Source organism: Oryx dammah, unplaced genomic scaffold, assembly GCF_014754425.2.
Source record: "Oryx dammah isolate SB20612 unplaced genomic scaffold, SCBI_Odam_1.1 HiC_scaffold_3, whole genome shotgun sequence".
NCBI classification, from domain to species: domain Eukaryota; kingdom Metazoa; phylum Chordata; class Mammalia; order Artiodactyla; family Bovidae; genus Oryx; species Oryx dammah.
Window position 1 is genome coordinate 21,365,039 of NW_024070187.1, and position 12,760 is coordinate 21,377,798.

Here is a 12,760-nt window from a genome sequence, read left to right on the forward strand (position 1 = left end):
CCATTCTCTCTCCATTCTCTTTAGCCAAACTTGATTTTTGGCTCTTACCCAGCATGCACTTCGAAGTTCCCCGACTCAGACCCCGCAGTACACTCAAGATGACTGCATTCTGCCACTACGTTTGTAATGAATGTTACAATAGATTGCGTATGACAAAATAACCATACTCATACCTTAAAAGCACGAGAGAATTTCCCCGCCTCAAAACAATCTAGGTCAGAGTGCAGGAAGGAAGGCTCCAGGATCTTCAGTGACCTGGTTTCCTTCTATTTTGTTGCTAACTTCCACATGCAACTCCTGGCTCATTCTCTCTCGAGTGCCCCCAGAGCAACACATAGGAAGTGCAAATAAAAGAGCAGGACTTCTGTAAAATTGGGGCTTCCCTGGTGGCTCAGAGGATAAAGCAGGAAACCCGCGTTCGATCCCTGGGTTGGGAAGATCCCCTGGAGAAGGAAATGGCAACCCACTCCAGTATTCTTGTCTGGAGAATCCCATGGACAGAGGAGCCTGGCGGGCTACAGTCCACGGGGTCGCAAAGAGTCCGACACGACTGAGCGACTTCACTTTCACTTTCTCGGGAAAATTGGTGAAGGAAGTGATTCCTACATTCTAAGACACCAGGTGGTTGGATGGCATCACCAACTGGATAGACATGAGTTTGAGCAAGCTCCGGGAGCTGGTGGTGGACAGGGAAGCCTGGCGTGCTGCAGTCCATGGGGTCGCAAACAATCGGACACGACCGAGCGACTGAACTGAAGACACCTGCTGCTGCTAAGTCGCTTCAGTCGTGTCCGACTCTGTTCGACCCCATAGACGGCAGCCCACCAGGCTGCTTTTCCACTTTTTCCTTCTAGCAATCGGAGTTAACAGTTCTACCTAAACTCCAGTAGATGGCAGCACATACACATAAAATATGTGAATGTGAGCCTAATTTTCGAAAAACTGAAACTTGAACTACAAATCCCAACAGGCATTACTAGGCACCTGACTTGCTTCTGCACAAAGGTCTTAAGTTTCTTGCCAGCGCAGTGATCTGGAGGACGCCATGAGCTTGCTGCTCTAAAGTAAGTTTCCCAATATATTAAAAAAGAAACTTTGGCGGCGGGGTGGGAGTGGGGGCCGGGGAAGGAGAGTTTTAATTTTCAGATGTTACTTTATTCTGCACATTACCTCCTTCAGGATTAGTTTTAGCCGTAACTTCAGGGTAAGGAGGGATGTTTAACAAATTTGAAACTCTGATAACTTTTTCAAAATAGCCAAAGGAGTCTATTGTAGGCATCCTCTTTCCGGTTCGTCAAGAATTCCTGTAAATGCTGTGTGTCTCTGGACTCTGCATTCTTACTGCGGAGGGCGGGGGTTCAATCCTTGATCGGCGAACTAAGATCCCATAAGCAAGGTGGGCCAAAAAAAAAAAAAAATTAGCGCGTTGATTCTACTATTTGGAGTAAGCAATCGATCTTGTCTGATTTTCACGTTAAATTTATTGACAGTTGCCTCATTTCGCCATTTCAGATTATGTTTGCACTCATTTTTCCAAATAAATGCGTTTTCGTGTAATAGTGCAGTTTATCTAGTTACAAGGCTTTAGCTCTAAAATCTGACCCCAGAAAGAAGGAGGACAGCTTGGAGGAGGTCATCAGTGAGCAAAACTGCTGCCCTGTGCTTCAAGGGCTTTTAGTAAGCGCTTCTCTAGGTGTCAAAGCTTCCTGGCATGTGTCTTCACAGGGCCGTGGGCCAAAAGTCACTGATGACAGCAGTGTAAAGTAGCAGCTTTTCAATACATCATGCTCAGGATTGGGGGCGGGTAAGGATTATTGGGGTTTCTTACTTTCCAAAATATTATATTGAATGTTTAACTTAACTTTTACCATGGTTTAACTTAAAAGGTATCACTCATGTAAGAAGAAAAAAAAAAAACTAAAATTGCATCAAAGTAGGTCGGGCATTGTGAACGTCCTGCTTCTCCGTCTATCACAGAGCATCAGTGAAGTCGTAAGCTAGTCCCTGGGGGGCAGTTCTTAGAACCACGCGCTGTCAGTCTGGTCCTGCAAGAAACTTGACTCCTAGAGAAAGTTACACACGCACGAGTTTTATTAGAGGAAATGCTGGTGTGGGAGAAAATGAGGAGGGAACTGGGGCTGGGAGAGCGGTCAGACCGCGACGGAGCCGGGGAGCGGACGAGGCGCTGAGCGGGGAGCGCGCATCCCGCTTCCCTTGCAGTCCGCGGGAGGAGCGCCGCGGCAGGCGGGAGGGGCTCGGCGTGTCCCCGAGCCGGGTTCGCCTTGGCAGTCGTGCCGCACCCGGGCACCCAGGCCCTGGAAATGGCCCGGGGGCGGTGGCCTCGGCACAAACTCAGAGATGGGTTTCAGACCGCGGCGCTGGCATCGTGGTCAGTTACGGGTACCAACTCCGCGGAGCCGCAAGGCCCTGGCGCCCTGTGGGGATTTAGAACCACAAGATCGTCTCTGTATCCAGGATCAGGGGGCCTGGGTTTGAATTTCTAGCCGTGAAACACTGGGCGAACCACGTAATCTCTTTGAAACCAGTGCACTGCCGACCAGGCCCTGAGTCAGCTCTTAAACACTCTTTCGCCGCTGCTCTCCACCCCTCTATCTGTCCACCGCCTCTGCACGACTGCAGTTTCCTCCGAAGGAAACCCGCTGCTCAGTCCCTCCCCAGGCCTGCTCTCCAGTGAACTTTCCAGAATACACATCTGGTCCTGTCGTGCTCTCAAATCTTCCAGTACCGATTGCCTACAGGAATAACTAGCTCTCAGCGTGGAGAGCTGGGACAAAGGTTGGAGGCTTGAAAGTGTAGGCGAGTTGCCGCAAAAAAAGCCAAGGTTGGCTGTCGAGAACAGAGATAAGTTCAAAAAGAAATGACTGGATCATGTGAGCCCTCCAGGCTAGACTAGCTAGCTTTCTGCACTCTTTATCAGACAGGTAATGAGCAGACTGGGAAGGTTATTTTGTGCAAGGTTATTTTTCTGTTAGCTCACTCAACACCTACCCAACTCGCCTCCCCCAACCCCTGCCCTTTTCACTTCATAAAGACTGGAAAATAAAACTCTAATTCTTAGCCTCTGCTGCTAAAGCTGGCCAACAAAACATGGGCTGGAATTTCAGAGGAGGGCTTCCTCCCAAAATAGAAAAGCAAGGTCTCTGAAAGACTTCTGTCTTTTGCTCCCTTCCTTGTTTTTGCCTGGAATGCAGATATGATGTCTTGGGAGAAAGCAGCCATTTTGTGCCTTGCTGTGCGGTCAGAGGCAAACACTAAGAACTGCAGGGTGAGAGGAAGGACTTGGTTCCTTGCAGACAGCCTCATTTGATCATCCCTTGACTCTTCACTAGCTGTAACCTTGTCACCAGCCTTTCCTGTCACCCTGCGATCTGGGTTACAGTCCAAGCCTTGACCAGGTATCTTCTGTGGATCCTATTTCCCCTATGTCAGACTTCCTCAGTCCTCCCTTTTAAAAATCACTGTTTGTGTCTGTTAAAATGTTACTGCTGAATGCTCAAACTTTAATCAGCAGCACTGTGGAGTAGGATGTTCACATACGGAAGAGTCAGGAGGCCTGACATTAGTCCTGGCTTTGCTGTTGACCAGCTCTGTGACCTTGAGCAGGTCAAATCAGTTCCCTCAGATGTAAAAGGGGGGTTTGGACAGGCTCTGACTTTCCAACTCTTATTTTTCAATGACTCTCTGAGGCCAACTGTGAAATCTTACCAAGAGACCTGGAAAAACCAGGTCTGATTGATAGTACAGACCCCAAGAAAAATGTACAAGGGAGGAAGCAAGAAGCAGTCCCCAGTAGGGAGGACCCACGCAGTGTTTGCAGGGAGGGGCAGAGGGGAGAAGGTGGTGGGCTGTATCAGCAGCAGAGGCTGAAGCAACCTGAAGATGGCTTAAAGTCTCACGTCTGTCTGTCATCAGGTGCCACTTCAGCGTGTGTTAGTCTCTCAGTCATGTCTGACTCTGCAACCTCGTGGACTGCAGCCCTCCAGCTCCCTCTGTCCATGGGAGTTTCCAGGCAAGGAAACGGGAGTGGGTTGCATTCCCTTCTCCAGGGGATCTTCCCAACCCAGGGATCAAACCTGTGCCTCCTACACTGCACCCAGATTCTTTACTGACTGAGCTACCAGGGCTTTGCTAAATGTTTTTATTTGCAAAGCTAGGCATTTAGGGTAAGCGTTGGTTCTTGGAGATCGATGGGGATTTTCTCAGGTGGTGGGAATATTTGACAGAGGTGTGTGTCTTCAGGGTCTTAAAAGAGTCCGTTGAACCATTCCTTTTAAATGTTACTGCACAAGGCCATGGGCTACAGTATAAGCCATTAAATACACGTCTGTAGATTAAACCGCAGGTTCCAGGATGGGTCGACTTGATGGGAAAGTCATTGTCCTCACAGCTGCTGCTCAGGGGATCGGCCGGGCAGCCGCGTTGGTAAGTTATTATCTTCTGTTGCTCGCTTACTAACTTTTGCGGCACCAAAAGTTATGGGGCCAGGTACCATGGTTATTTAGTTCTGCTCTTTTTTTTTTTTTTTTTTTCCTTTTGTGCTTCTATTGTCTTAAGTTAAAAAAAGAAAAATGACTACTCTGACTCCAGGCAGATGAGGGAATGTATACCTCACATTTATCCTGTGACATCACTGATAACCTTTGACCTGAGAAACTTATCTGTCTGCCTCAGTTTCTTTGCACCATAATAAAGTCACTGAAGGGGCCCTACAGAAGTGCATTGTTTTCTGAAATTATGTCAGCTCAGAGGACGATCGAGTGATCTTTGCCTTCTAATTTATATCAACTTCTCGCACATGAAACCCCCACCTGAGCGAATAATCCACTTTTATTAAGAGGAAAAGTGTTGAAATAACCCATTTTTCTTTTATTATTTGGATTTTAGTCTCTGCTCAGAAATAGAATGCAGGCTTTAAAATCAAAGAAAGGTGTTTTGAGAGGTGTTCAATAACTGAATCCTAGTTTTTTTTAAAAAAATATTTATTTGGTATTACAAAGTCAGGCTTCCCAGGTGGCACAGTGGTGAAGAATCCGCCTGCCAATACAGGAGACGCAAGAGGCTCGAGTTCGATCCCTGGGTCGGGAAGATCCCATGGAGAAGGGGGTGACAAGCCACTCCAGTGTGCTTCCTGGAGAATTCCATGGACAGAGGAGCCTGGTGGGCTACAGTCCATGGGGCATGACTGAGAAACTGAGCACAACCGCACACACACACAGGGACAGTCAACTGACAAGCACAGTGTATGACACATTGTTCTAATTAACGATAAAACTGGTTAAAAATGTGAAGAGCAAGGTGAGACTAGGTAGTGTGAAATTTCACCTACTTCATGGGGAAAATAATAGCGAGAGTAAGATAAAGGGGAGAGGCTAAGTGACTCGGTTCACTAGAGCAGTTTAACCAAGTAAACAAAGGGTTTATTTGTGCATTGTGTCTCCCAGGCTTTTGCAAGAGAAGGTGCCAAAGTCATAGCCACAGATATCAATGAATCCAAACTTCAGGAACTGGAAAAGTACCCAGGTAAGCACCCCCATAGCTTGATTTTGACATTGGAGTCTACAAGGGATTATAAAGCATTAGCACTTTACACGTTGAAAGAAAATTCCTTAGCTGTTCAGCGCCACTGGCCTTCTTTTTAGAGCCAGATTCTCTGATACCCAGTTTGTATTCTGTGAGCCTCCAGACAAAAATCTGTACACTTAAATGTATGAACGAAGTTTTTAAGGTGCATACTTAAAATTTTTTATTTATCCAACATGTCAAAGGATTCAATAGCTAATTATGAAGTCAGATGTGACTATTTAACAGTCATTATGACAGCTTCTTACTTCTGAGCCCCCCTCCTCTGAGGGCAGCAGTGTCCAAGAGAAACATGACATCTGTCACAGGCATAGTAAAATATACATTTAAAATGTTAAAAGAAAAAATAAAATAAAATGTTAAAAGAAACAGGTGAAAAGTTTAAGAATATATTTTATTTAACTCAGTATATCTAAAATACTGTAATATTAATGTACTCATGATCAAATTATTAATGGGGTATTTTACATTTTTTGCTAAATCTTTGAAACCTGTGTGTATTTTACACTTAACAGCATGTTTCCAATCAGACTAGCTACACTTTAAGGGCTCAGGAGCCACATGCAACCAGTGGCTGCTATACTGGAAACAGCTCAGCCCTAACATTACATATCATGACCAGAGGCTCTAAGAGATTATTTAGGTGTTTGTTACCCCTTATACTATGGGCTTCCCTGGGGGCTCAGACGGTAAAGAATTCACCTGCACTGCAGGAGACCCAAGTTCTATCCCTGGGTCAGGAAGATCCCCTGGAGAAGGAAATGGCAACCCACTCCAGTATTCTTGCCTGGAGAATCCCCTGGACAGAGGAGCCTGGTGGACCACAGTCTACAGCGTTGCAGAGAGTCACTCAGTCGTGTGCGACTAACAATTTCTTTCTACCACTTACTACATACACCACACTGAACCTAACCCCAACATCAGAGAGCTTCAGGTGACTCTGAAAGAAATCAGAACAGAGCACTTATTTAGAGGTTGAATAGAACAGGTTCCATGATCAACACAGATCAGTTCACTGACCTAGTTAACTGTGCAAGACTATCTTGCATTGTAATTCCAACAAATCAAGCTGTTGGAATAGAAAAGCCCTACAGAAAGGAGGCCTTTCTGAACCTCGGTTTCAGTCTTCCCTTTCTGTTTATAAACTTTTCTTTCTGTATCCAAAAGAGAATAATGAGCCATGTATTGTTTTTTAAAAAAAAAAAAAAACACACAAAAATAATAACTGCTGCTTCCATTTGAGAATGTTCAGGGGTTTTTGAGTAGCTGGTGCAGTGTGTATCTCTCACATCCCCATGCCAGATCTCTTGCGGCCAGTTTTCAAGTGTTTCATCCCTTTGTCTGGGCTCTCATTTCTTCTCCTTGTAATTTGGTCCAGAAATAAGTGATGATACTTTTGGCCAGCAGAGTTATTTCTGAAAAATAATAGGATTAACATAAAGGTAAAGTACACAAGTAAAAAAATACCTTATCCACCGCCCCTGCCTGTACTCTTCACACAGACAGAATCCAGCATCACTGTAGCAGGGACTTGACCTCTGGGGGAAAGAGTGGGCTGAAATGAGCTGACTCGCAGCGATCACTGCTGGCTTACTGAGAATCTGCTATCGATCATCCCCATGTCACTGTGAAGTCTTTACTCAGAAAAGACCTTTATCATTCAATTTATAGACTAAAGAGAAGGGGAAGATGAAAGAGAAGTGTTATTGGGAGGTCAAATGGGGAGACTTCAAGATTTTTACTGATAGTCTTAAGATTATGAAGACCCTGCGAATGGGCCGCAATCCTACAAAGCCTATCATACAGGTAGTACCATCTTCATACTTGGGAACAGCTGAATCTTCAAGGCTAAGCATCCTTTATGGATACAGGCAAATAGCACCCTTTGTTTTATATTTCAGGTATTCACACTCGGGTCCTTGATGTCACAAAGAAGAAGCAAATTGACCAGTTTGCCAATGACATTGAGAGACTTGATGTTCTCTTTAATGTTGCTGGGTAATTCACAACTTTTCACTTCCACTCTTCTTATAGAAAGCTTTCTGCAACTTTCACACAAAGAATTTTGATAAAGCAAAATTATTCATTGTGAACCATAATATATTCCTTGGGGAATATGGCTAAAATTTTGGACAGAATTTTTATTACAATTAAGATCAGCAAGTAAAACGGCTGTAGACATTGACATAGGCTTGGGGTCTAGAGGCAGTTAGGGTCACTCAAGGCACCAGCACTAACACGAAGCTATTGCTCTTTTCAGGGCTGGCACCAGGCTCATGCCGACGGGCTTGTCACTGATGCTCCACTAGGAATGATAAAATAATATGGAAAACTTTTCCAGTAGAGTGTCTTTAAAATGACCCCCTGTCAGAGCACATTTACCAGAAGCCAAGTACTCAGGTTATTGAAATGTGAATGTCCCCAGTTTTTTGGCACATTCTAACAAGTTCTTTTTACCTCCCAAGCTCAGTGTTTCTTATTGGGAGAGTCAATCCCAGCAAAAGAAGGTTCACGTTGTACCTTTATACCCAGCACAAAGAGAATGACTTAATTGAACATCATGGGGTAGTACCAAGCTTCCTGAACCACACGCGTAAAGCTAGAACTGGAGCAGCTACATGCAGATACAACCACTGCTGGAACCCACTCTCCCTTCTCAGGCATATCAGTAGGTGTGAGTAAATAGGATCTCAGAAGATACTTTCCAGATGTCCCACTTTTCTTAGGGAGTGTTACATTTATACTCCTGCGTTGGTAGAAGAATCCTAGAACGTTCTAATAGAGTTTTGTGGTTCTACCTAATCATGATTCAGAGTGGAAAAAAAAAAATCTCTGCATTCATAGTTTATCGTATGTTACAATGTATGGAAATTAAATTATAGCAACAATTTGTGATGCTCTGGTTTATAAATTACCTGCTCATCCCTCATATGAGGATATACGCAGAACTGTGGAAAAAACAACTAGCAAAATTAGTTTTTGAGCATTTGTTAAGTGTTCAGCAACCTAAGGGATACAAAAATAGAGCGTGTGATTCTTGCTGTCATTCAGTTGAACTGGAAATACAGTGGTGTCAGAACCAACAATCTTTTATAATTAATTACATAATTTTGGTCCAGGGGACAGTGAAAGCAAGTAGCACTCAAGTGTTTAGAAAGCTTCCTTGAGGAAATGTGACTTCAAAAGAGTGAAGTTTATATTAAAGGTTTGCTTTGTTCTGCAATGTTTACTCAATATGTTAGAACTGTACAGTAGAGGTACTATTTTGCTACCCTGAGATGAGACTTGTTTCCTTGAGTTTAGATTTCTCCTTGAGAATGTTAAATTTGTGCGACCAGAGGGCGCTTTTGAAGTAGTAGTTAAGCATTCTATTCTCATTTGTTTTTTATTTATTTTTTAATGGATTTCCCTGATGGCTCAGATGGTAAAGAATCTGCCTGCAATGCAGGAGACCCCAGGTTTGATCCTTGGGTCGGGAAGATCCCCTGGAGAAGGGAATGGCAACCCACTCCAGTATTCTTGCCTGGGAAATTTTCCTTGGAGTTTTGATTTCCCTTGAGAATGTTACCACCCTTATGGCCGAAAGTGAAGAGGAACTAAAAAGCCTCTTGATGAAAGTGAAAGAGGAGAGTGAAAAAGCTGGCTTAAGCTCAACATTCAGAAAACTAAGATCATGGCATCTGGGCCCCTCACTTCATGGGAAATAGATGGGGAAACAGTGGAAACAGTGTCAGACTTTAATTTTGGGGGCTCCAAAATCACTGCAGATGGTGATTGCAGCCATGAAATTAAAAGATGCTTACTCCTTGGAAGGAAAGTTATGACCAACCTAGATAGCATCTTCAAAAGCAGAGACATTACTTTGCCAACAAAGGTCCATCTAGTCAAGGCTATGGTTTTTCCAGTGGTCATGTATGGATGTGAGAGTTGTAGTGTGAAGAAAGCTGAGCACCAAAGAATTGATGCTTTTGAACTGTGGTGTTGGAGAAGACTCTTGAGAGTCCCTTGGACTGCAAGGAGATCCAACCAGTCCATTCTAAAGGAGATCAGTCCTGGATGTTCTTTGGAAGAATGATGCTAAAGCTGAAACTCCAGTACTTTGGCCACCTCATGCGAAGAGTTGACTCACTGGAAAAGACTCTGATGCTGGGAGGGATTGGGGGCAGGAGGAGAAGGGGACGACAAAGGATGAGATGGCTGGATGGCATCACGGACTCGATGGACGTGAGTCTGAGTGAACTCCGGGAGTTCATGGGGTCGCAAAGAGTCGGACAGGACTGAGCGACTGAACTGAGAGTGTTAAATTTGTGCCACCAGAGGGCGCTCTTGCTCTTGAAATGATCTTTATGCAGCGTGTTCTCCTTTGGTTTGGGTTTGGGTTTTTTTTTTTTTTTTTAATATTTATTTATTTTTGCTGCATCAGGTCTTAGTTGCAGCATGCAGGAATTGAGGCCCACGGACTCTACTTGAGGCAAGCGGGCTTAGTTGTCTTCAGCATGTGGGATCTTGGTTCCTTGCCCAGGAATGGAACCCACGTTTCCTGCACTGGAACATGAATTCTTAACCACTGGACCACCAAGAAAGCCGTGTTTATTTTTAATGACAGTGATTTTCCTGTGCAGTTGGTATAAAATTTCTTATGTTTCTTAGTTTCCAAACTCCTGCTTTCTTTTAAAAGTAGTTTTTGGTCTTAAACTTTTTTAGTTTATGTTGTTAGAATACTCCCCTAATGTACTACGTGATACTAGGTTTGACTTGTTAATAGTCTTGGTAATGGAAGGGACAATGGTCCAGGCCAATAAAGAACAGTGAAAAGGATAAGAAAATTCAACAGAAGTTTTTCAGGATGATCATTTTCCCCATTGCTTAATCACTCTTCCAGTTTCGTCCATCACGGAACCATCCTGGACTGTGAGGAGACAGACTGGGACTTCTCGATGAACCTCAACGTCCGCAGCATGTACCTGATGATCAAGGCTTTTCTTCCTAAGGTGAGGTGACCAGCATCGCTAGCATAAGCATAAGTGGGTCTCCACACTGGACATCCAGAGAGGATCCCCAGTCTGATAATAGCTCACATACTGACTAACCTGTATTGAACATGTATATCAAGACATTTAATAGAAATGAACTCGTTTAACTTTCCACTTCATTCACTCAAGGGCTATGTGCCAGGCTGCATTTCAGATGAAGAAAGCATCAGAGAGCTAAACAAAGTCCTTTCTATAATGAAAGTCCTGTGTTTGAGAGGTGAGATGGGACAATATGTCATCCAATAAATGTATAACATGTGGTATGGTTGTGAGTACTATGAATTAAAAAGATGCTAGGTTATCAGAGGGGTCCAGGAGGGTCTCACTGGAAAAGTGTAACTTTCATAGAGGTCCCAGGGAAGTGAGGGAGCTGACTGTTCAGCTATCTGGGATTGGGACAGCAAGGGGGCTTGTGGGCCCAAAGCAGCCTGATGAGGTAGGTACTGCTTTATCATGTCCAGTGTGCAGAGGGATGAAGCTGGGGGGTTAGATAACTTGCCCGAGGTCATGTGACTAATCAAATAACTAGCCATGCAACTAGGAAGTGGTTAGAGCCAGGATTTGAACCCTAGAAGCTGGGCCCCTTCTTTCTTTCCTTTCCTTCTTTATGGATGGAGTGACTCTTTGTCGCTGTGCATGGGCTTTCTCTAGTTGCAGCAACCTGGGGCTGCCCTCTAGTTGTGCTGCTTCTCGTTGTGGGGGCTTCTCTCGTTTTGGAGTACAGGTTCTAGGTGTGCCGGCTTCAGTAATTGCAGCTCGCCAGCTTAGCAGCCGTGACGCACGGGCTTAGTTGTTTTGCAGCATGTAGGATCTTCTCAGACCAGGGGTTAGTCCTTGCTTGTCCCCTGCATTGGCAGGCAGAGTCTTAACTGCTGGACCACCAGGTAAGTCCTGGGCCCCTTCTTGAGCGTCAGTGTCTGGGCACACTCTCATTGCTTTTCTGTACCCTGAGTATTCACCTTGCACCACAGAGGTACCAGCAAGGTGAGAGACAGCATGTGCTAAAGAGAGTATTCCTCCTGAGTCTGCTGCCCTTGCATTCACCAGCCTTCACACAACTCATCACTGTTTTAAATTTATTTTACAAATAAGCATTAAGTGCCTTTCGACTGAGAGTGCCACACTAGGTGCTCTGGGGGAGGGGAACAGAAATATGAAAAACATTGACTTCAGATGAGCTTATGAGCCAGTAGTAGCAGACAGCACAGGCTCAGACACTGAACGAGGTGGACTTTGCACACAACCGGCTCAGTTCAGGGTTGTAAATTGAACCCTAGTGAAATGCAGAAACGCTGGGGTGGAAGAAGCACAAGCTGGAATCAAGATTGCCAGGAGAAATATCAATAACCTCAGATATGCAGATGACACAACCCTTATGGCAGAAAGTGAAGAGGAACTAAAAAGCCTCTTGATGAAAGTGAAAGAGGAGAGTGAAAAAGTTGGCTTAAAGCTCAACATTCAGAAAACAAAGATCATGGCATCTGGTCCCATCACTTCATGGCAAATAGATGGGGAAACAGTGGAAACAGTATCAGACTTTATTTTGGGGGGCTCCAAAATCACTGCAGATGGTGATTGCAGCCATGAAATTAAAAGACACTTACTCCTTGGAAGAAAAGTTATGACCAACCTAGATAGCTTATTGAAAACCAGAGACACTGCTTTGCCAACAAAGGTCCGTCTAGTCAAGGCTATGTTTTTTCCAGTAGTCATGTATGGATGTGAGAGTTGGACTGTGAAGAACGCTGAGTGCCGAAGAATTGATGCTTCTTAACTGTGGTGTTGGAGAAGACTCTTGAGAGTCCCTTGGACTGCAAGGAGATCCAACTAGTCCATTCTAAAGGAGATCAGCCCTGAATATTCTTTGGAAAGACTGATGCTGAAGCTGAAGCTCCAATATTTTGGTCACCTGGTGCAAAGAACTGACTCATTGGAAAAGACTCTGATGCTGGGAAAGATAGAAGGAAGGAGGAGAAGGGGACGAGATGATGAGATGGTTGGATGGCATCAGTGATTCAATGGACATGAGTTGAGTTTGAGCAACCTCTAGGAAACTCTTGAGATTCCCTTGGACTGCAAGGAGATCCAACCAGTCCATTCTAAAGGAGATCAGTCCTGGGTGTTCT

At 44.6% G+C, this 12,760-nt stretch overlaps 1 protein-coding gene across 4 annotated transcripts in view; it reads left to right on the forward strand.

Annotated features, from left to right (window-relative positions):
- The first annotated feature begins 958 nt into the window (after window positions 1-958).
- The window catches only part of BDH2 (3-hydroxybutyrate dehydrogenase 2), a 28,861-nt gene continuing 17,059 nt past the window's right edge, over window positions 959-12,760 (forward strand). Inside the window, exons 1-6 of one of the 4 annotated variants that reach the window (XR_005720631.1) lie at window positions 983-1,064; window positions 4,352-4,443; window positions 5,463-5,541; window positions 7,503-7,599; window positions 10,484-10,592; window positions 10,764-10,851. Coding sequence is in view for 3 of the 4 variants with exons in the window: in XM_040237752.1 (XP_040093686.1) it covers window positions 4,372-4,443; window positions 5,463-5,541; window positions 7,503-7,599; window positions 10,484-10,592 (357 nt within the window). In the remaining variant the exon portion in view is untranslated. Of the gene's footprint in view, window positions 1,065-1,092; window positions 3,811-4,260; window positions 4,444-5,462; window positions 5,542-7,502; window positions 7,600-10,483; window positions 10,593-10,763; window positions 10,852-12,760 lie in introns of those variants that run through there. The other 3 variants (XM_040237752.1, XM_040237753.1, XM_040237754.1) reach the window with 3 other exon arrangements.